The sequence below is a fragment of the Syngnathoides biaculeatus genome, chromosome 8 (genome assembly GCF_019802595.1).
Source record: "Syngnathoides biaculeatus isolate LvHL_M chromosome 8, ASM1980259v1, whole genome shotgun sequence".
Classification (NCBI taxonomy): Eukaryota; Metazoa; Chordata; class Actinopteri; order Syngnathiformes; family Syngnathidae; genus Syngnathoides; species Syngnathoides biaculeatus.
In genome coordinates, this window is record NC_084647.1 from 5,766,178 (window position 1) to 5,786,027 (window position 19,850).

Here is a 19,850-nt window from a genome sequence, read left to right on the forward strand (position 1 = left end):
TAAACTTATGAAGTACTTTTAATAATGATACAGTTTCAATCAATCAATATATTGTAAATAATTGTGAATGTTTTCTTTATGATAGTACTTGTGACAATTATAAAAATAATTCTATTGATAATATTTATTACATAACAAACAATGATTTAACAGTATAATTATTTTATTCAAAAAATAAATGTGGATTTTAGGCAACTTTTCAAAAGAGTAAATTGCAAAAAAAAATCAAAACAGCATTTTTTTGTTGATTTTGAATGTTTTTTTTTTTTATGACAAAACTGGAACAACTTTGAATTGAATTTGATCAAAAAGTACCAAAAAACACGTTTTAATATTGTAAATAATTGTGGTTAAAGATACATACTTTTAGAAATTATATTCTTTAACGTAATAATTTAAAGCTTTGGAAACCAAAATAACAACAATGACCGCAACATTATGCTCCATACAGTTGCGAAAAAAATGTTTGAGCGCAACAAAGAAATTCGGATTAAACTTTCCAAGGTATAAGAATATTGTTCGACTGTTTTTGTATATGTACTATTGTGTGTGGAGCACACACTTTAATGTTGGTATAAAAAGCAAAAGGAAAATCAAATTATGACATAATTTGCATGCATTGCCTCTGAATGGGAAGGTTGACCCTACCAACGTGGCCACAATGTAGACACGTCATTTTACAGAATAGATCCCATTTATATGTGGTGCCAAAGCTCCACTCCGTGGAACACAAGAATATCGCGAGAACTAAAGTATTTTACCGCCTGTTTTTCTGGGAAATGTAGTACTAAACGACAGACCAACTTCTGCGCTTATGCCTGTTGACTGCGCTGCTCCAGAACAACATTACCCAGCACCCCCCGCGGCACGTGATGCGAACGCTGACGTGTGTTTAGTCGGAAGTGTGAATTTCCCCTTCGTCGAATCTTGTCAGAGCTAAAAGTAATAACTCGCAATTTCGTGTTACAGAGCCACCGTTTCTTGTTATTTCACCCGTGGACGGATTCGTAAAGATACTTGACGATGGCTGGGGAAATGTCAATGATCGGTAAGTCCGAGTATTAATCAAAATTGTGAATTAATACAATATGTCTGTCTGTCCCCCTTCGGCGTGTGTATCAAAACATGCAGCCTGACCTAAAGCATATATAAAGATAAGAGAGGTTTTTAAAAATAGACGATTACTGATTGATTTATTGATTGATTGATTGATTGCTAGCAAGAACAATCCTTTGCTAAAAATGTCAACTGTCTGTCTGCAAGCAAACAAATTTACGAATATGTCATAGCGAGCTGAAGTTGTGACGTATGTGCACTACAGGTTCTATGATCTTGGCTCTGTTCTTGGCCGGTTATTTGGGACAGCAGTACCTCCCCCCACCCAAGCCCCGAGTCATCGGTCTGGACCTGGGCACCACCTTTTGCTCCGTGGGCGTGTTCCACCCGGGCAGCGGAGAGGTGGAGGTGATGGCGGACGAGGAGGGCAGGAGGAGCATCCCGAGCACCATCACCTTCACCGACACGGCGGTGCTGGCGGGGCACGACGCCGCCGACGTGGCCGACAAGAACCCCCGGAACACCGTCTACGACGCTAAGAGGTTCATCGGGAAGGTCTTTACTCCGGAGTTGCTCGAGCAGGAGAGCAGCCGCTATCCTTTCAAGGTGAGTTAAATAAAATGCGTGGCTTTAAAGGACAAACAGTGTATCCAATAGGTCATGGAATATATACGCTATTTTGACAATAATTAAATTCTGTCTCATTTAATAGTGTTTTGAGAAGATTTTTATCGACAATTACAAATTTTCAGGGGCGCTGCCATTTTGGCGAGTCACATGCCCCACGTGCGCGGATGTGATGTGTACCGTTCCCCAACAAAGGCTCGATTACATGGGACATCGTTTAATGCCTAGTGGCGATTTCTCGTATTTATCCTCATCTGATGAAGAAATAGCAGTATTGGTTGGTCGGGAAGACGGAGGAATACTTCCATACAGATTTGAACCTGTGGCTGTGGAGGCCTTTCTGCGGTGGCGGACGCCTTTAGCCGAACGTTATTGTTGTTTAAAGTTATTCTACACTTTTGTTAATACAAAAAAGATTACATGGCTGGGGGTCGAGTCGCAACCGATACGGCAATGCGCTCCCAGCCTGGCCTACGCTACTACTAAAGCATATATTTAAAGCAAAAAAATACATATATTTCTTAAATCATTTTATTATATAAAGTATTTTAACTTTACATGTATTTCTACTATGCAGTTTGTTATCAGGAAAAGCTAAAAAAAAATCCTTTAAAAAGCCCAACTTTTTAGGCTCGTAACGCATTATTTCTTTTTCCATCAATTGTAATGGGAAATATCGATTCGGTTTTCGAACAAATCGCTTCTCGAGAACTGAGGTTGGACTGTATCTGTTTTTTTCTTTTTTTCTTTTCCCACCAAAAGCTAATTTTTGTTTGTCGCTAAAGCTAAAATGACTGTCAAAGTCACTATTTAAATTTTAGAAGTCATAATAATGAGGTAAGCAATTAGTTATGTACTTTATTTGGGGACGTCGAACCCCTCCCTCAAATATTGTTTGCGTGTGTTTTTATTTTTTTATTCCCTTAACTTTTTCTAGGTGATCTCCAACAACGGGAGCGCCGAGTTTGTGATCACCACCAACGTCACATTCACGGTGACTCCGGAGTTCGTCGGCTCCAGGCTGCTGCTGAAGATGAGGAAGATGGCCGAGCGGCAACTCGGCGTCCCCGTCCACAAAGCCGTCATCTCTGTGCCTGCGGAATTCGACGAGAGGCAGAGGGAGTGCACCGTCAGGGCCGCCGAGCTTGCCGGTCAGACATCGTCTGTCTACTACGAGCCTCATTACCGTGGTGCATTTTATATTTAAAAATCACGACGTGTGATTCGCAGGCTTGGAAATCCTGCGCGTGATCAACGAGCCGACGGCGGCCGCCATGGCGTACGGCCTTCACAAGGTGGACGTCTTCAGCGTGCTGGTGGTGGACCTCGGCGGTGGAACCCTGGACGTGTCCCTGCTCAACAAACAGGGCGGCATGTTCTTCACCAGAGCCATGGCCGGTAAAACCGCATTTTCCGCTTGACTCTTTAAAACTAGAACAAAGTGGAGCGCAGGCTTCTGCCAAGGTAGAACAATACAATCCTGCACTAACGCTAGCGCCGCGCTAACAGAGCCAGTTAAAAAAACAAAACATACTGGTAAAAATCATTGAGACACAGCAGTAACACGCTAGCCCAGCGGTAACAGAGCCGGACCGGTAAAAGTCACTTCCTCGGCATATATATATTCCACCGGTCTCACGCACACATTGAAACCCACGTTGAAACACGAGATATTTACAAAGAAAAACGGTACACAGAGAGTTTAACTGTAACGCTAGTGCCGCACTAACACCAACGGCACGCTAACAGGGCCGGTTAGAAAAAAAAACATACAGGTAAAAATCACTACCAACACGGCAGTAACACACTAGCGCAGTGCTAACTGGGCCAGACCGGTAAAAGTCACTTCCTTGGCACATATATTCCACCGGTCTCACCCACACATTGAAACCCACATTGAAACACGAGATATTTACAAAGAAAAACGATACACAGAGATTTTAACCCTAACGCTAGCGGCGCACTAACCCTAGAGCCACGCTAACAGGACCGGTTAGAAAAAAAAAACATCCTGGTAAAAATCACTGAGACACGGCAGTAACACACTAGGGCAGCGCTAACGGGGCAGACCAGTCAAAGTCACTTCCTCGGCACTTATATTCCACCGGTCTCAAACACACATTGAAACACAAAATATTTCCAAAGAAAAACAGTACACAGAGAGTTTAACGCTAACGCTAGTGCCGCACTAACCCTAGTGCCAGGCGAACAGGGCCGGTAAAAAAAAAACAGTGGTAAAAAGAGAGACACAGCAGTAACACGTGAGCACAGCGCTAACAGGGCTGGACCGGTAAAAGTCACTTCCTCGGCACATATATTCCACCGGTCTCACTCTTACCTTTTCCGCTAGAGTGCCCCCTTGCGGCTGTTGCAAAAAAAAAGCACAAGTTAGCCGCATCGCCGCATAAACCGCAAATTACGGTAGACAACTCTAAAGAACATACAGTAGTAGGCGTGTTTATTGTGCTCAAAGTTCGTCTTCCTGCAGGAAACAACAAGCTCGGCGGGCAAGACTTCAGCCAGAGGTTGCTCCAGTACACCACAGAGCGAGTGCGACAGACATTCGGCGTCGCGCCCGCACTCAAGGAGGACCTCCATCGTCTCCGCCAGGCCGTGGAGGCGGCCAAGCTCAACCTCACCCTCCAGCCCAGCGCCACCATTAGGGTGCCGCTGCACCTGCGCACCCGCGACGACTCGGCCCCGGAGCCTGTGCTCTTCGAGGCGACGGTCACCCGCCAGCTGTTCGAGGCGCTCAACGAAGACCTCTTCCAGAAGATCCTCGACCCGGTGGAGACGGTGCTCGCCGAGGGCCACCTGGAGAAAAACCAGGTGGACGAGATCGTGCTTGTGGGCGGATCCACCAGGATACCGAGGATCAGGAGGCTCATCGCCGAGTACTTCGGAAAGGAGCCCAACACTTCGGTGGACCCCGACCTGGCCGTGGTGACGGGCGTGGCCCTGCAGGCGGGCATCATGGGCGGATCGTGGCCGTTACAAGTCAGCGCCATCGAAATCCCCAACAGACACCTTCAAAAGACCATCTTCAACTAGTCTTTGAATCCCGAACGGTCCAGAGACTCCCTGAATGTACTGTAGTCCAGCCACTGAGAATGAGAGTGGGCTAACTCCGTCGTTTCATTTTCAGGGGAAAGACTTCAAGTTTTATGGCTGCTGCAAAAAAATTTAGTGCAGCAGTCCAAACATCTGTCAACTCCATCAATATTTCATGCAAAATGATAAATAACATGCAAATGCACTTGCACCAAGCGTAAAAAAAAAGTGTTGAGTGCAATAATGGTCTGACCTTTTTCTCTTCATTTTTGTTCAGCGGTGAACCTTAAAAGTGACCAAAATGGAGTTAGCCCACTCTCGTCCTCCGTCGCTCAATTACACCTGGAAAAACAAACAAAAAAAAACAGACTTACCGTAATTCCCGGCCTAAAGAGCGCACCTGGTTATACGCCTCACCCAGTAAATTAGTAAAGGAAATACTATTTGGTACATAGATACGCCGCCGCGGTGTAAAAGCCGCAAGTGCCCACTTTGTAACGCACATTGGAACACGAGATATTTACAAAGAAAGACGGTACACAGAGTTTAACGCTAGCGCCGCCGTGCTAATGCTAGCGCCGTGCTAATGCTAGCTCCGTGCTAAATCTAGCGCAAGCTAACGCAAGCTAACAGAGCGAGTAAAAAAAAAAAACATACCAGTAAAAATCGCTTGAGACACGGCAGTAACATGCTAGTGCAGTGCTAACTGGGCCGGACCGGTAAAAGTCACTTCCTCGGCACTTATATTCCACCAATCTCACTCTTACCTTTTTCGCTCGAGTGCCCCCTTGTGGCCGTTAGAAAAATAAACCGCAGGGTCGAAAGAAAAAAAAAAGGCGCGGCTCATAGGCCGGAAATTGCGGTAATTGTATTGTGTCACTGTTGGTTCAGGGTAAAACTTGGAAACAAAGGGCCCAACAGCACTTTGGTACTGCACGACCGACCCGGATGAAGAATCTCAGGAAGTGAAAAGAGTCGGCTGAGGGGGGACCACGGGGTCGGTCGTAGGTTAAAGACCCCATATGGAAGGAAAAACTTGGGACCACAGAACTGTATTCGGAGTGTGCATCCCCCTCCCCCCCCCCCCCCCCCCACTTTAATATCAGATTAATTTAAAGGATTAAAAAGAAGCATTTTTATTTATCATTTGAAATGTTTTGCTTTACTGCTCAAGTGCAATTTGCCCGGAAGGAAACGCGACAGCCACGATGTTGTTGAACGTCAATTATTCCGTGGAATGATCAGACGGCGGCGGGTGCGCGTCGGGTTCCGGGGATGGGATTTGTGGAGTTTGCCTGTTCTCCTCGTCCTCCTGCGGGCTTTCCGGCTTCCTCCCAACATTCCCAAAACGTTTGTCGCATCCATTAAAGACTTCAATTGTCCAGAGGTGTGGACGCCATTGTTTACCTTTTGCTGGGCATTCTAGCACCCGCAGTGAAATTTTGCTTTCTGGGTTCGCGGTGGATAACGCGAACCTCGTGGCTGTCGCTAGCCATAGCGTTTAGCTGCACTTTTGCTAACTCGTGGGAGCAGGCTATTCCGAGCCGGTCCCTGGCCGAGTAACTTTTTGCGCAAGTCCAGTTCTGGTCTGGTTCGGGTCAAGTTTGCGTCTGGTTCTGAGTCGGTTCGGACCTGAACTTGACCCAGGCCAGAACTGCGCCAGAAGCGGACCTGAACTTGACCCAAACCGGACTTGAACCTGTCCCCAACCGAACTTGAACTTGACCCCAACCATACTTCAACTTGACTTCGACCGGACTTGAACTTATCCGCAACAGAACTAGAACTTGACGCCAACCGGACTTTTAACTTGTCCCCAACCGGACTTTAACTTCACCCCGACCAGATTTGAACTTGACCCCAACTGGACTTGAACTTGACCCGAACATAACCCAACCGTACTTGAACTTGACCCTAACCGGACTTGAACTTGACCCCAACTGGACTTGTACTTGACCCCAACTGGATATGAACTTGACCCCAATCGGACCCGAACTTGACCCCAACCGTACTTGAACTTGACCCCAACCGAACTAGAACGTGACGCCGACCGACTTTAACGTCACCCTGACCAGATTTGAACTTGACCCCAACTGGACTTGAACTTGACCCGAATTTAACCCCAACCGTACTTGAACTTGACCCCAACCGGACTTTAACTTCACTCCGACCAGACTTTAACTTGACACCAACCGAAATTGAACTTTACTCCTACTGGACCTGAACTTGACCCGAACTTAACCCCAACCCTAACTTGATCTTGACCCCAACCGAACTTGACCGCAACCGGACTTGAACTTGACCCAAACTTGACCCCAACCGAACTTGAACCACTAAAAAAATAATAGTTCAAGGGGGACCACGTAATCCGTCTCTCATAACATAACAATAGATCCGCGTACGTTTGACGGGTACTACATATGTCGATGTGCGCGTCGGACGGCTTCCGCGTCAGGCTCGCCGGCGACGAGCCGCCCAGGCCGCCGATTTTGGCGGCTGGGGTGGCTCATCGCTGCCGGGCCACAGTGTGCTCATCTCCGCCACGGAAGTGGATCAGACTGGGAGGCGGTTTGGTCGTGATCCGCACATCATCTAAATATGGCTCGAAAACGATAGGGTAATATTCCCCCGATCACTTCACTCGGTTGTGAGATGTTCTTTTCTTCGAAAAGAGCTTCTGTGTCTGAAGGGGCGTGTCCCATAGTAGGCGCCACTGCGTGTTTTCAGTGGCGAATGTCCCAGTGTGACATCACAGACAGAAGATGCAGCCAATATGGCGACCACTTGGATGTCGAATGACACTTGCGCAACTTTGCACATGGATGACGCGCTCTCCGTTCATATTTATTTTTTATTTTATAAACACTGATGTGAATAAAAATGTGTATTTTTCATTGCAATATCTATTTTAGAATGTTTACAGGCATGACACTTGACCTTTATGATACAAAATAATAGTAGAGGGGTCTCCTTTTGTCTGTGCAACCTTATTTGTTCAGCTCTCACAAACCCTGTTATGAATACTTTTGGGGGGGAATAAAATAGGAAGACACAACCAAAGAAAATGAATTTATTGTGCAAGAAGTCAGCATTAACTTTTTTTTAACTATGATTTTTACTACCACACGTTGGTCTTCACAGTACGACAGCGACACTTAGCGGCAATGAATGGCATCGCGCCCCGTCTATTTTCCCAATCATCACGTCATAATAATCCGCAAAAAATAAATAATTTAATCCAATAGAACTCTTTGAATCCATATTTTCCGTGCTGCCAATCAATGTTTACGTCTCTTTTTTTTGCCAAATATGGATCATTTTTAGGAAACCACTATGTATTTTACCTGCGTTTCGTGGCTGTGAGAAAACATTCCACAGGTAAGTAAGAAAGATTTGACACTGTTAAAGTTTGTTTGTAAAGGTTTTTTTTTTTAAAAATTCTGATGAGCTCAATTCACTTGAACAAAGTTTTGTTTACAGTTGTTGTTGTTCACTGTTCACTCTGCTTGACCTTTGATAGGCCGACGGTTTTTCGCGAAAAAGCGATGTCAGTGTTTTCTTCAAAACTTCACCAGTGGAAAAGCAAGAAAACACATTTTCTGTGATTTTTTGGGATGAATTTCATCATACAGAACTCTGCAAATTGAATTTGATTTTCAAATGCGAGGAAACAAGTTTAAATTTTCAATTCTGAAATAGGACGTCACAGAGACAACAAATGAACTTTTAGCATTTAGCATGTATTTCCCCCTTGCGAGTCCTAATTTCCAAAAATCTATTGAACTAATGAACTTGAGATTTTATGTTTTTATGACAAAAAATGCTCAGTTTTTTTGCTATGTTATGACGATAGTGCTTTACAGCGTATTTGGGGCAAAGTTAACATGTCACGGAAATCGGGCCCAAGGTTTCTTGCTAGTCACGGTGTTCTATGTCTTTCCTTTGCACTTATCCTTTTTTGGCTTACCAAGTCAAATTAAAAATTCTTCATGTTACCAGAACTGAAAAAATGTCAAGCTCACACCACAAGTTTTAATTCTACATGGCGAACTTTGAGGAAAAACCCCACCTTAAACCAAGCTGTAAACCAAGTCCTCCACACGTTTTGGGAGTACCAAGATGGCGGCCGACGGCCACCAGCAGAACTTCCGTATTTTTTTTTTTTTTAAATTAGAACTACATTTCCCATGAGTCGTTGCTCTTATTTCCGCCCCAAACAACCACTTCAAACTCGCCAGACCTCCCGTTCGTATAATAATTACATATGATAATAGTACTGAGGTTAGCGTATGGTATCGCGCAGCGACAAGTCTCTGTTTTTCACAATTCTCGCGGGATTTCACGCTTTGGGGAAATCCGAGGCAGCGCTGTCCATGGTGCTGCGACTGTAAGTCGAACTTGTGCTACCTGTGAATTTGATAGCGACATTATTTAAAACAATACATTGATGTGTTTAGTCACTATGAAAAAAATCACTGTTTAAATATTTCTATAAATCTGTTATACCTTATAATAATCGTGTAGATAAGTCTCGGAATTGAAAACTCTATTACTAGGTGAATAATGTGCGGCATAAGCATATTGATATGCTGTCTCTGTCTTTCCTTTTCTTGCAATCAAGATGGCTGAGCTGAAAGAGCCACCTAGCGTGATCGGGGAGCACCGTACGCTGCTGCGGGTGTCCGACTCACACGGGCTTCAACTGCTGGCCGTGCTCAGATCTTTTCGGGAGAAGGACCTGCTATTTGACTTCACCATTAAAGTCCAGGAGCGCAGTTTTCCCTGCCATCGTTGTGTTCTGGCAGCGTGCAGCGATTTCTTCAGGTTGTCTTAACTATCTCCATGTGCATATTGCATCAAAATATTATGTAAAATGGGGATGCATCTGTTTTACTGATTTTTTTTTTTCCATTATTATTTTGTTTTAGGGCCATGTTTGAGGCGGCGATGCGAGAACGCGATGACGGGTCAGTAACACTGTGCAACCAGTTTCCAGCTGTGGTGGAGGCCTTCCTGGATTTCGCCTACTCTGGCGAGATCCTCATCACGGAGGAAAATGTAGACTCGCTCTTTCAGCTTGCCTCCTTTTTACAGGTAGAAACACACAGCTCTGCATCTATTCCATTCCATCCTCCGCAGCTCTGAGGACAAAATGGACAGTGCAATAACAATATTTCATAATCTGACATACTTTTGTACTGTCGTGACCGAAAGAACAAGATCCCGGATACAAGCCCCCGAAATGAGTTTCCTCCGCAGGGTGTCCGGGCTCTCCCTTAAAGATAGGAAGAGAAGCTCGGTCATCAGGGAGGGGCTCAGTGTTGAGCCGCTGCTCCTCCGCATTGAGAGGAGCCCGATGAGGTGGCTGATCCGGACGCCTCCCAGGTGAGGTGTTCCGGTCACGTCCCACTGGAAGGAGACCCCGGGGACGACCCAAGGACACGCTGGAGAGACTATGTCTCCCGGTTGTCCTGGGAATGCCTCGGGATCCCTCTGGAAGAGCTGGACGGATGGACTGATGGAATCCAAGCATGTTTTTGGGATGTGGAAGGAAACAGGAGTACTCGGAAAAAAACCATGAGTGGATGTGTTATTTTGTTCTCTAACTTGGTGGTGTTGTCTCCTCAGGTCCCAGTTCTGTCCAGAGCCTGCAGTGACTTTTTGTTAGAAACGATAGATCTCGGTAACTGCCTGTCACTTCTGGCCCTCGCTGAGGCGTATGGTTCAGCCTCCCTCCTGCAAAGCGCCACGGACTTTGTGGTTCAAAACTTCCAAGACCTTTCCAACACCCCAGACTTCCTGGACATGCAGGTCTCAAGTTTCCCTCAACTTACTGTAACTGGACCTTTCTAACACACAGAACAGATGCGCTAGTAACCCAACAAATTGTACTTTAACACCTTATACTATCCTTACCCTGATTCTCAACCTTAACTCAAAACCTAGCACCAAGTCCCAAACCTGCCCTGAATCTAGTTACATTCAATGATTTGCAGAGAATGCACTCAAAAGTAAAGAATCAGCTCACGGCGGCAGCTTCTAAATGCAGTTCAAATGATTGTACAGTGAAGAAAATAAGTATTTGAACACCCTGCTGTATTGCAAGTTCTCCCACTTAGAAATCATGGAGGGGTCTGAAATTTTCATCGTTGGTGCATGTCCACCGTGAGAGATAGCCTAAAAAGAAAAATCCAGAAATCACAATGTATGATTTTTTTCATGATTTATGTGCGATACAGCATCAAATGAGTATTTGACCACCTGTCTATCAGATAGAATTCTGACCGTCAAAGACCTGTTCGTCCGCCTTTACAAGTCCACCTCCACTCCATGTATTATTCTGAATCAGATGCACCTGTGTGAGGTCGTTAGCTGATGATTTATTTGTGTGATACAGCTGCAAATAAGTATTTGAACACCTGAGAAAGCCAATGTTAATATTTGGTACAGTAGCCTTTGTTTGCAATTACAGAAGTCAAACATTTCCTGTAGTTGTTCACCAGGTTTGCACACACGGCAGGAGGGATTGTGGTCCACTGCTCCACACAGATCTTCTCTAGATTAGACAGGTTTCTGGGCTGTCGCTGAAAAACAAGGAGTTTCAGCTCCCTCCAAGAAAAACACCCGAAAGAATGATGCTAGCACTCCCATGCTTCACAGTAGGGATGGTGATCTTCATCATTTGTCTTCCTCCGAACACGCTGAGTGGAATTATGACTAAAAAGTTCCATTTTGGTCTCATTTGACCACAAAACTCTCTCCCATGACTCCTCTGTATCATCCAAATGTTCATTGGCAAACTTAAGATGGGCCTTGACATGTGGTGGTTCAAGCAGGGGAACCTTCCGTGCCATGCGTGATTTCAAACCATGACGTCTTAGTGTATTAACCAACAGTCACCTTGGAAACGGTGATCCCAGCTCTTTTCAGGTCATTGACCAAGTCCTGTCATTTAGTCCTGGGCTGATTCCTCACCTTTCTAAGGACCATTGAGACCCGACGAGGTGATATCTTGCATTTATGCAGCTGATGACCTCACACAGGTGCATCTGATTCAGGATAATACATGGCGTGGAGGTGGACATTTAAAGGCGGACTAACAGGTCTTTGACGGTCAGAATTCTATCTGATAGACAGGTGTTCAAATACTTATTTTCAGCTGTATCACACAAATAAATGGTTAGAAAAATCATACATTGTGATTTCTGGATTTTTCTTTTTAGATTATCCCTCTCACAGTGGATATGCACCAACGATGAAAATTTCAAACGCCTCCACGATTTCTCAGTGGGAGAACTTGCAACATAGCAGGGTGTTCAAATACTTATTTTCTCCACTGTAGGTGAACGTGTTGGAGGAATGCCTCAGGTCAGACGCCCTCTGTGTACACAGCGAGGAGGCTGCGGTCATGTCACTTCTCAGATGGATCCGCCAAGATATTCCTGGACGACAGAAACTGCTTCCCAAATTGTTATCGCTAACAAGACTTCACCATCTACCCGCGCATGCGCTCCAGGTATGCAAATGTTCAACGTCAGATATAAATATATTTTTTTACTCTTGCACCTTCCTCTCGGCAAGGATATATTTATCAACTCACCTCGCCATTTCTTTTCTTGTCTTTAAGACTCTCGACGATTCGGATCTACTGCACGGCAATCGTTCCTGTATGGCTCTCATCTCGGGTGCTAAGACCAGACAAAGTCAGCACGGCGGTCTGTTCACCGACGCCAGGCCCGCCACCACGCGGAGCTACATTTATATCCAAAAGACGGAGGAGAACGGCGTGGTCCACCACTCTTTCTGCTACTGTCTGGAAACAGACCAGTGGAAAGAGCTGGAGATGGGCCAGGGTCTCGGAATGAGCACGTTACCAGACCCACCAGGCTCCCATCTGACTGGCTACGCTGAGAAGGTATAGGTCAATGTAGGAATACTTTATAGACACTTCCACAACTACTATTTAGTACACAATTTAATGGAATACAGAAGGGCCGTGGCACATTTTAAAAAATGTACCGTAATTTCCCGGACTATAAGCCGCGACTTTTGTCACACGCTTTCAACACTGCGGCCTACGCAATGATGCGGCTAATTTATGGATTTTTTCCTCACGGCCACCAGGGGCGCTCAAGCAGAAAAGGTAAGAGTGAGACAGGTGGAATATATGTGCCGAGGAAGACGCAAGTTTAATGTGACTTTGCGCTTTGTGCGTGAATAAAATTAGCATGAACAGACCCTCATCATGGAAAATGCAATAAGAACTGCGTATGACGCAGCTTTCATAAATGAATCGATGGTGAGACGCTGGAAACAGTAGCGGGAAGAACTGGCGCAATGTAAAAAGATGAAAAAAGGGCTAATAGTAGCAGGTGGCCTGAACCGTGTTGCTGCTGTGTTACTGCCGCGTCTCAGTGACTTTTACCGGCATGTTTTTTTTTTTACCCAGCCCGGTTAGTGCTGTGTTACTCCCGTATTGCTGCTGTGTTACTGCCGCGTCACAGCCACTGTTTGGAAAGAAATGCTAAGGTGCTGTATTTTCCGCTCTATAAGGTGCAGCTTCAATGAATGGCATATTTAAAAAAAAAAAGTCATATACAAGGCGCACCGCATTATAAGGCGCATAGAATAGACGCTACAGTAGAGGTTGGGGTTAAGTTAAGTTGGATGGAGCTGGACTAACGACTCAATAATGATCCATATATAGAAGGCGCAACGGATTATAAGGCGCACCGTCGGCTTTTGAGAAAATTTAAGACTTTTAGGGGCTCCTTATAGTGCGGAAAATATGGAATATGATTAAAACTTTGAAAACTCTTTCTGTGTACCGTCTTTGCAAATATCTCATGTTTCAATGTGGGCACATGCGGCTTATAGACGGGTGCGGCTTATGTGTGTCCAAAATGTTTTTTCCTTTAAAAATGTGCTGGGTGAGGCTTTATAATCGGGTGCGGTTTATAGTCCAGAAATTACGGTAGTTACAATTTATCTACCTTTGACAATGTCATTAATTGTACAGATAATATAATCAAACTGTCATTATTTGTCACCTGGGAGAGTTCATGGTCTGCCGTCATATCTGACATGCGAGGCAACCAAATGGCCTACAATAAAAGTCGATAAAAGAAAATGTGGATCTGCTAGCGATTACATGTTAGTTAACAAAATTCACCACACTTGTGTATGTTCAGCCACGTCTATGTCAGGCTGCGTCATTTTCTATCTATCTATTATCTCTACAACGTGCTATGTTGTGGAGTTGTGGGGCGAGAGTTTGACGCAATTCATTTTGTGCTGGAAGTGGATGCAAATGGTGCCGTCCTAGCTTCCTATTTATGATCCACATCACAGGAACATGTGCCACACCAGAACAAACTAACTGATATTGACTGTGGTTTTTGCATAATCTTTGTTTGTAGTTCGGTGCACAGCAGAAATGTCATGAGCCAGGCTTGGCCACTCCCAAGAGGGGCGTGGCCAGGCCACTGCTCACAGCTGTTTCACATTGGGACTGTAATTAAACAGACACTTCAGTTGGAGTTTTTGTCACTGGCATTTGCCAGTTCGTTGCCTTGCGTTAGTAAGTCTGCACTGTGTTACCGTGTGCGGACACTAGTTCTGAATAAAACCCACTGGACATTATGCCTTTGCCTCGGAGTCCTGAATTCGGGTCCTCCTCCGCAATGATGGTTCATGATGCTCACACTTGATTGACTCCATCAGTACAGCTCTTGTACTCGGCCTCGTTAGACTAATAAAGATCTGACCCAGTATGGCATGTGAAAGTAAATCTTGTGTTTTCCCTCCCTCTTCCCTCTATTCCACGCAAGATGTTTGTCACTGGCGGCTGCCGCGGAAACTGTTGCCGGGCAGTACGCATCCACGTGGCAGAGCCTTTCCACGAGGCTACCGACGAGGTGTGGTGCTTCTCCCCCGTAACGAAAACCTGCACGCCAGCTCCGGCGATGCTGAAACCCCGGACCATGCACACAGCCGTGGTCTGCCTGGACCGGGTGTACGTCATTGGGGGGCGGACCGAAGGATCCAGAGGGGCTGCTCCCAGTCTACTAGAGGTTATTTTAGTTATTATTTGGGATCCAGTGTCAGAAAACTGTTGATAGTAGAACACGTCATTTGTTTAGGTGGAGTATTACGACCCACTGGTGAAGACCTGGTTCTCGGTCAGTTCTCTACCAACTGCAATCTTCTATCCTGAGGCCAGTGTCTGTGGCAGCAGCATCTACACCCTGGGATCAGAGACGGAGATAACGGACTTCTTTAACCCCTCGCTGGACTGTTTCTTCAGCTACGACGCTCAACAAGACCAGTGGTGCCGCCTCGTGGCAGAGTTTGGCCAGTTTTTCCACGCGACACTGGTCAAGGCTGTGTCGGTTAATGAAATACTGCACCTCTGCGACCTGTCCACTTACAAGGTGGACCTTACGAACACTACGAAAACGGACGTTTTCTCATGCTTACATCTTTGATGTGTTTTTCATACTGCAGGTGTACAGTTTCTGCCCACAGACTTGCGTGTGGAAAGGGGAGGGCTCGTTTGAGTGTGCGGGGTTCAATGCCGGAGCGGTAGGTGTGAGAGACAAAATTTACATTTTAGGCGGAGACTATTCCCCTGATGAGATTACAGATGAAGTCCAGGTAAAATTCTGATTTTATTTTTTGTTCACTTTCCCTTTATATTTATATATAAATGTGTGAGGTCGAGTTTGGGGACCCTGCACATTTGTTTGTGGATAGATTTGTACATTTACTTTTTGTTGTTATTCATAGGTGTACCACAGTGACAGGAGCCAATGGGAGGAAGTGGCGCCTATGCCCAGAGCCCTGACTGAATTCCACTGCCAGGTCATCAGCTTCAACAGGCACACAAACCCATGGAGTGACGTAGAATGATGCACACAGGCTGTAGAATCTTGTAAAAAGCACGTTTTTCATTGATAATGTAAGTTACAAATTGTTAATTAAAACCTCCGACTAACACCACATCCAAGACTATCTTCCAATTCAACCATGCCCCCCGAGACATACTTCACACAGAAAGACCAGAGATTTGAACCCCTGACCTCAGAGGTGTCAGGCTAATGTCCTAATCACTCAGCAACTGCTGAAGAAGTCGTTATGTAAATACAGTGAAGAAAATAAGTATTTGAACACCTGCCTATCAGCTAGAATTCTGACCCTCAAAGACCTGTTAGTCCGGTTTTAAAAGTCCACCTCCACTCCATGTATTATCCTGAATCAGATGCACCTGTCAAAAGACACCTGTCCACCCCATACATTCAGTAAGACTCAAACTTGTAACATGGCCAAGACCAATGAGCTGCCCAAAGACACCAGAGACAAAATTGTTCAACTCCACACAGCTGGAAAGAGAAATTGCCAAACAGCTTGGTGAAAACAGGTCCACTGTTGGAGCAATCTTTTGATAATGGAAGAAGCTAAACGTGACGGTCAATGTCAATCGGAGTGGAGCCCCATGCAAGATATCACCTCGTGGGGTCTCAATGATCCTTAGAAAGGCGAGGAATCAGCCCAGGATTACACGACAGGACTTGGTCAATGACCTGAAAAGAGCTAGGACCACCGTTTCCAAGGTAACTGTTGGTAATACACTAAGACGTCATGGTTTGAAATCATGCATGGCACGGAAGGTTCCGCTGCTTAAACCAGCACATGTCAAGACCCGTCTTCAGTTTGCCAATGACCATGTGTATGATACAGAGCTGTCATTAGAGAAAGCTCTGTGGTCAGATGAGACCAAAATGGAACTTTTTGGTCATAATTCCACAAACCGTGTTTGGAGGAAGTTCCATCCCAAGAACACCATCCCTACTGTGAAGCATGGGGATTAGAGCATCATGCTTTTGGGGTGTTTTTCTGCACACGGGACAGGACGATTGCACTGTATTAAGGAGAGGACGACTGCGGCCATTTATTGGGAGATTTTGGGGAACAACCTCTTTCCCTCAGTCAGAGCACTGAAGATGGGTTGTGGCCGGGTCTTTCAACAGGAAATGACCCGAAGCACACAGCTGGGAAAACCAAGGAGTGGCTACGTAAGAAGCATATCAAGGTACTGTCGTGGCCGAAATCGTTTAAAAAAATCATACATTGTGATTTCTGGATTTTCCTTTTTATATTATCTCTCTCACAGTGGACATGATGAAAATTTCAGACCCCTCCGTGATTTCTAAGTGGGAGAACTTGCAATATAGCTGGGTGTTCAAATACTTATTTTCTTCACTGTAGTTCCGACCCAAATGTAAGACGTTGCCATGAGACTATGTTTACACTGATGGAGATCAGGTCTCACAAACCCTGTTATGAATACTTTTGTGTAGGGAATAAAATAGAAAGACACAACCAAAAAAGGAATTTATTGTGCAAGAAGTCAGCATTAACTTTAATTTTTTTTTGTTTTGGTTATATATATTTATTTTACAATCTGACACCGACTGAGACATAACAGCGTGTGTGAGTTAACAAAAATGCCATTTGGTTATTGATAATGTTATGTTGTTTGGGAAACAGGCGCTGGATGGATTTTTGCATTTTTTTTGATATCGCTTTCTGTTCAGTGAATCCATTATTTTTGTTTTGGAATTCCTGAGCGAGGCCTCGTGCAAAAGTAACTCTGAAGGCGCCCCACGATCCCAGCAGAGTTTACCTTTAATATGATAACTGATCACTCAAAATCATAGCGTTCCCGTAGAAGTAAACGCCGGATCTGAAATGTGATCTAAAATAGCGGCAGAAACCACGCGGACTCCACACAATGCCTCCCGTCTCCCGTCGGAGGAGACGGGGGGAATATTTATGTCCCGCATTTTAGTCCTGATATGTTTTCACCAGCAGCCACATCAAGAGAACGGTGATTAAGACGACCATGAAGTTGAGGAAGAGTTCCTGCACCGAGCGATCCATGGCAGCAGCGGGCCGGGGGCGGGGGCGGAGGGGGGAGTCAGCGGCGGCGGCTGCTGGAGGGAGTACGCGGCACGGGGAAGGAATTTGCGCTCCGATTCCACACCTGACAAAAAAAATAAATAAAAATCAAAGATGCATGGAGTCAACAGTTTCAACAAATCCAGATAGGTTTTACTCAACCGAGAAATCTGGCTTTGATTGGGTTATTACCTTTTGCCCCCCTCTGATTTCACCGTAGACAGGATCACGTGGTCCAGGAGGGCGTTGGTACGGTCTCCCCCCCAAAAAATGCAGCCCGTCTTCAGTCTTAAAAAGCCCGTCAGGTCACTCTGGTTTTCTTCTCCGTGTGTGTGTATCTCCAGCTTTCTGCCCTCATCGAGGGCCGGGCCCGGCTCTAAAGTAGCCAACCAATTGCGGACCGCCCAGAGTTCACATGCAAAGATAATGATGTCACGCGCACATTTTTAGTGAACAACCGATCGAGTGTGCTATTTTCCACGATCTGGTCCGCCGCGGTCCCTTCGGCACATCACCATAGAGAGCCTCTCTCTCCGTCTGGGTTATTTATAACCCGTTATTGCAAATACGAGATGGATTACAATTGCGCCAAATACAATGCGTGCGTCGTCTCACGGATGGAGGAATGTGTAACAGTATCAGGGGCGAGGCCGTGCACAAGATGAATAATGCACTCGCGGAGTCGGCTTTGCAAAATAAAACATTGGAGGCTTGTCGATTCAAGTCCAAATAAAGCGACAATTCATCCTGTTGACATGTTGTGAGTGGGCACCGGACCACACATCTACTCCAAATTGTTGTGGTTTATATGAACAAAGAAGGAAACCAAAATTACGCAGCCCCGAAAGGGAGATTGAGTTTTTCATTTTTTTTCAATGTCCCTTTAAGGGCTCCGTAAAAAACGGTCTTATTTTTATGTACAGCTTTGCGGCACGATGGATCATCTGGTAAAGCGTTGGCCTCACAGTTCTGAGGACCCGGGTTCAATCCCGACCCCACCGCCTGCGTGGAGTTTGCATGTTCTCCCCGTGCCTGCGTGGGTTTTCTCCGGGTGGGCACTCCGGTTTCTTCCCACATTCCAAAAACGTGGACTCTCTTAATTGCCCATAGGTGTGATTGTGAGTCTCTGTGTTCCCTGCGACTGGCTGGCGAACGGTTCGGGGTGTACCCTGCCTCCTGCCCGTCGACAGCTGTGATAGGCATCAGCACTCCCCGTGACCCTTGTGAGGATAAGCGGTGAAGAAAATGGATGGATGGATGGACAATTGCTTGGACAAAACAGGGTATTGTGTTGCCTTTTTCCCCATTTTTTCCAAGTTATGAACATTTTAACGTGAGCTGACATGATGGGAACGTTGTTAAAACAACAACATTTCATTTCCTATGAGAAACAATTGAAGGAACGGAAGAACAGTCAAGCAGTTCTGAGACATTAGAGCATTTGCATTAATCCCGAATGCAGATCTTTTTCCCCCAAAATGGCCGATTGCCTTTAAAACGCGTGACCTACATTAGTGACCTACATTGCCTTGAAGTACCAAGCGACACTCTTTCCGTTGTTTGTTTTCCACTTCTGCGTTTCCCCACTTCTGCGCCGTGCCGATCCCAAGAAAGAATCTGACAATCGGCCAGCGGACGTCTCTGCTCATCTCGCACTTGACAGCTGCTAAGATTGGCATTATCTCAGGACTGTCGCTAAACCCATGACACGCGCACCTTCTCCCGTGTACACGTCGGGGTCACGGCGGGACAAAGCGCGTTTGAGCGGGCCGGGCCCGTCTCGAAGCTTTCCGTCACAGGGGCGTTCCTGAGGGATTGAGCGGATCAAATGGGCTGCCGATCTATCTTTTGCAATTGTGCCCATGTAGGACAAGTGGCCGTCCCACCCAGGGATTCCCATTGTCATAAGATCCAGTGCGGCTCTGATTAGATACGAAAAGGCCTGAGGTGTTCAGACAGGATCGACCGCAGAACACTCTTAACAGCTGTCTCCGGTATGTGCATGTTGTGTTAGCAAAGAGTTTGCAGGTTTACCCGCTAAAGCAGCAAAACCAGAGAAGTGTCAACAGCACCTCAAAGACATCATTCCATAAATTCAATGCGACATGTTGTAAAAAAAAAAAAAAAAGACAAAAATAATAAGCCAAGAAAACCAA

The 19,850-nt window shown here is 45.6% G+C and overlaps 3 protein-coding genes across 3 annotated transcripts; 2 read left to right on the forward strand and 1 right to left on the reverse strand.

The window, feature by feature from the left end:
- Positions 1-833: 833 nt before the first annotated feature.
- hspa13 (heat shock protein 70 family, member 13) lies at positions 834-5,828 on the forward strand. The gene is made up of 5 exons (XM_061828051.1): positions 834-1,048; positions 1,322-1,662; positions 2,621-2,834; positions 2,914-3,081; positions 4,172-5,828. The coding sequence occupies exons 1-5, from the start codon at positions 1,024-1,026 to the stop codon at positions 4,732-4,734; spliced, it is 1,311 nt and encodes a 436-aa protein (XP_061684035.1). The 5' UTR covers positions 834-1,023; the 3' UTR covers positions 4,735-5,828.
- A 3,131-nt stretch (positions 5,829-8,959) lies between these two features.
- On the forward strand, positions 8,960-16,044 carry kbtbd3 (kelch repeat and BTB (POZ) domain containing 3). The gene is made up of 10 exons (XM_061827208.1): positions 8,960-9,121; positions 9,356-9,558; positions 9,663-9,828; positions 10,363-10,545; positions 12,077-12,250; positions 12,362-12,649; positions 14,565-14,807; positions 14,877-15,167; positions 15,241-15,390; positions 15,523-16,044. The coding sequence occupies exons 1-10, from the start codon at positions 8,999-9,001 to the stop codon at positions 15,643-15,645; spliced, it is 1,944 nt and encodes a 647-aa protein (XP_061683192.1). The 5' UTR covers positions 8,960-8,998; the 3' UTR covers positions 15,646-16,044.
- A 510-nt stretch (positions 16,045-16,554) lies between these two features.
- LOC133504697 (sarcolipin) lies at positions 16,555-18,469 on the reverse strand. Its single transcript, XM_061827209.1, has 2 exons — positions 17,887-18,469; positions 16,555-17,779 (listed from the first exon to the last, which is right to left on the reverse strand). The coding sequence occupies exon 2, from the start codon at positions 17,674-17,676 to the stop codon at positions 17,581-17,583; it is 96 nt and encodes a 31-aa protein (XP_061683193.1). The 5' UTR covers positions 17,677-17,779; positions 17,887-18,469; the 3' UTR covers positions 16,555-17,580.
- Between the last annotated feature and the right edge of the window lie 1,381 nt (positions 18,470-19,850).

What these genes read in the sequence shown, in the direction of transcription:
- hspa13 (XM_061828051.1), top strand. Translation starts at nt 1,024, where the DNA reads ATGGCTGGGGAAATGTCAATGATCG. An exon ending in TGGGGAAATGTCAATGATCG is followed by an intron (nt 1,049 to 1,321) that starts GTAAGTCCGAGT and finishes TGTGCACTACAG; the next exon opens with GTTCTATGATCTTGGCTCTG. An exon ending in CTTCACCAGAGCCATGGCCG is followed by an intron (nt 3,082 to 4,171) that starts GTAAAACCGCAT and finishes GTCTTCCTGCAG; the next exon opens with GAAACAACAAGCTCGGCGGG.
- kbtbd3 (XM_061827208.1), top strand. Translation starts at nt 8,999, where the DNA reads ATGATAATAGTACTGAGGTTAGCGTATGGTATCGCGCAGCGACAAGTC. An exon ending in TACCCGCGCATGCGCTCCAG is followed by an intron (nt 12,251 to 12,361) that starts GTATGCAAATGT and finishes CTTGTCTTTAAG; the next exon opens with ACTCTCGACGATTCGGATCT. An exon ending in TGACTGGCTACGCTGAGAAG is followed by an intron (nt 12,650 to 14,564) that starts GTATAGGTCAAT and finishes ATTCCACGCAAG; the next exon opens with ATGTTTGTCACTGGCGGCTG.
- LOC133504697 (XM_061827209.1), bottom strand. Translation starts at nt 17,676, where the DNA reads ATGGATCGCTCGGTGCAGGAACTCTTCCTCAACTTCATGGTCGTCTTA.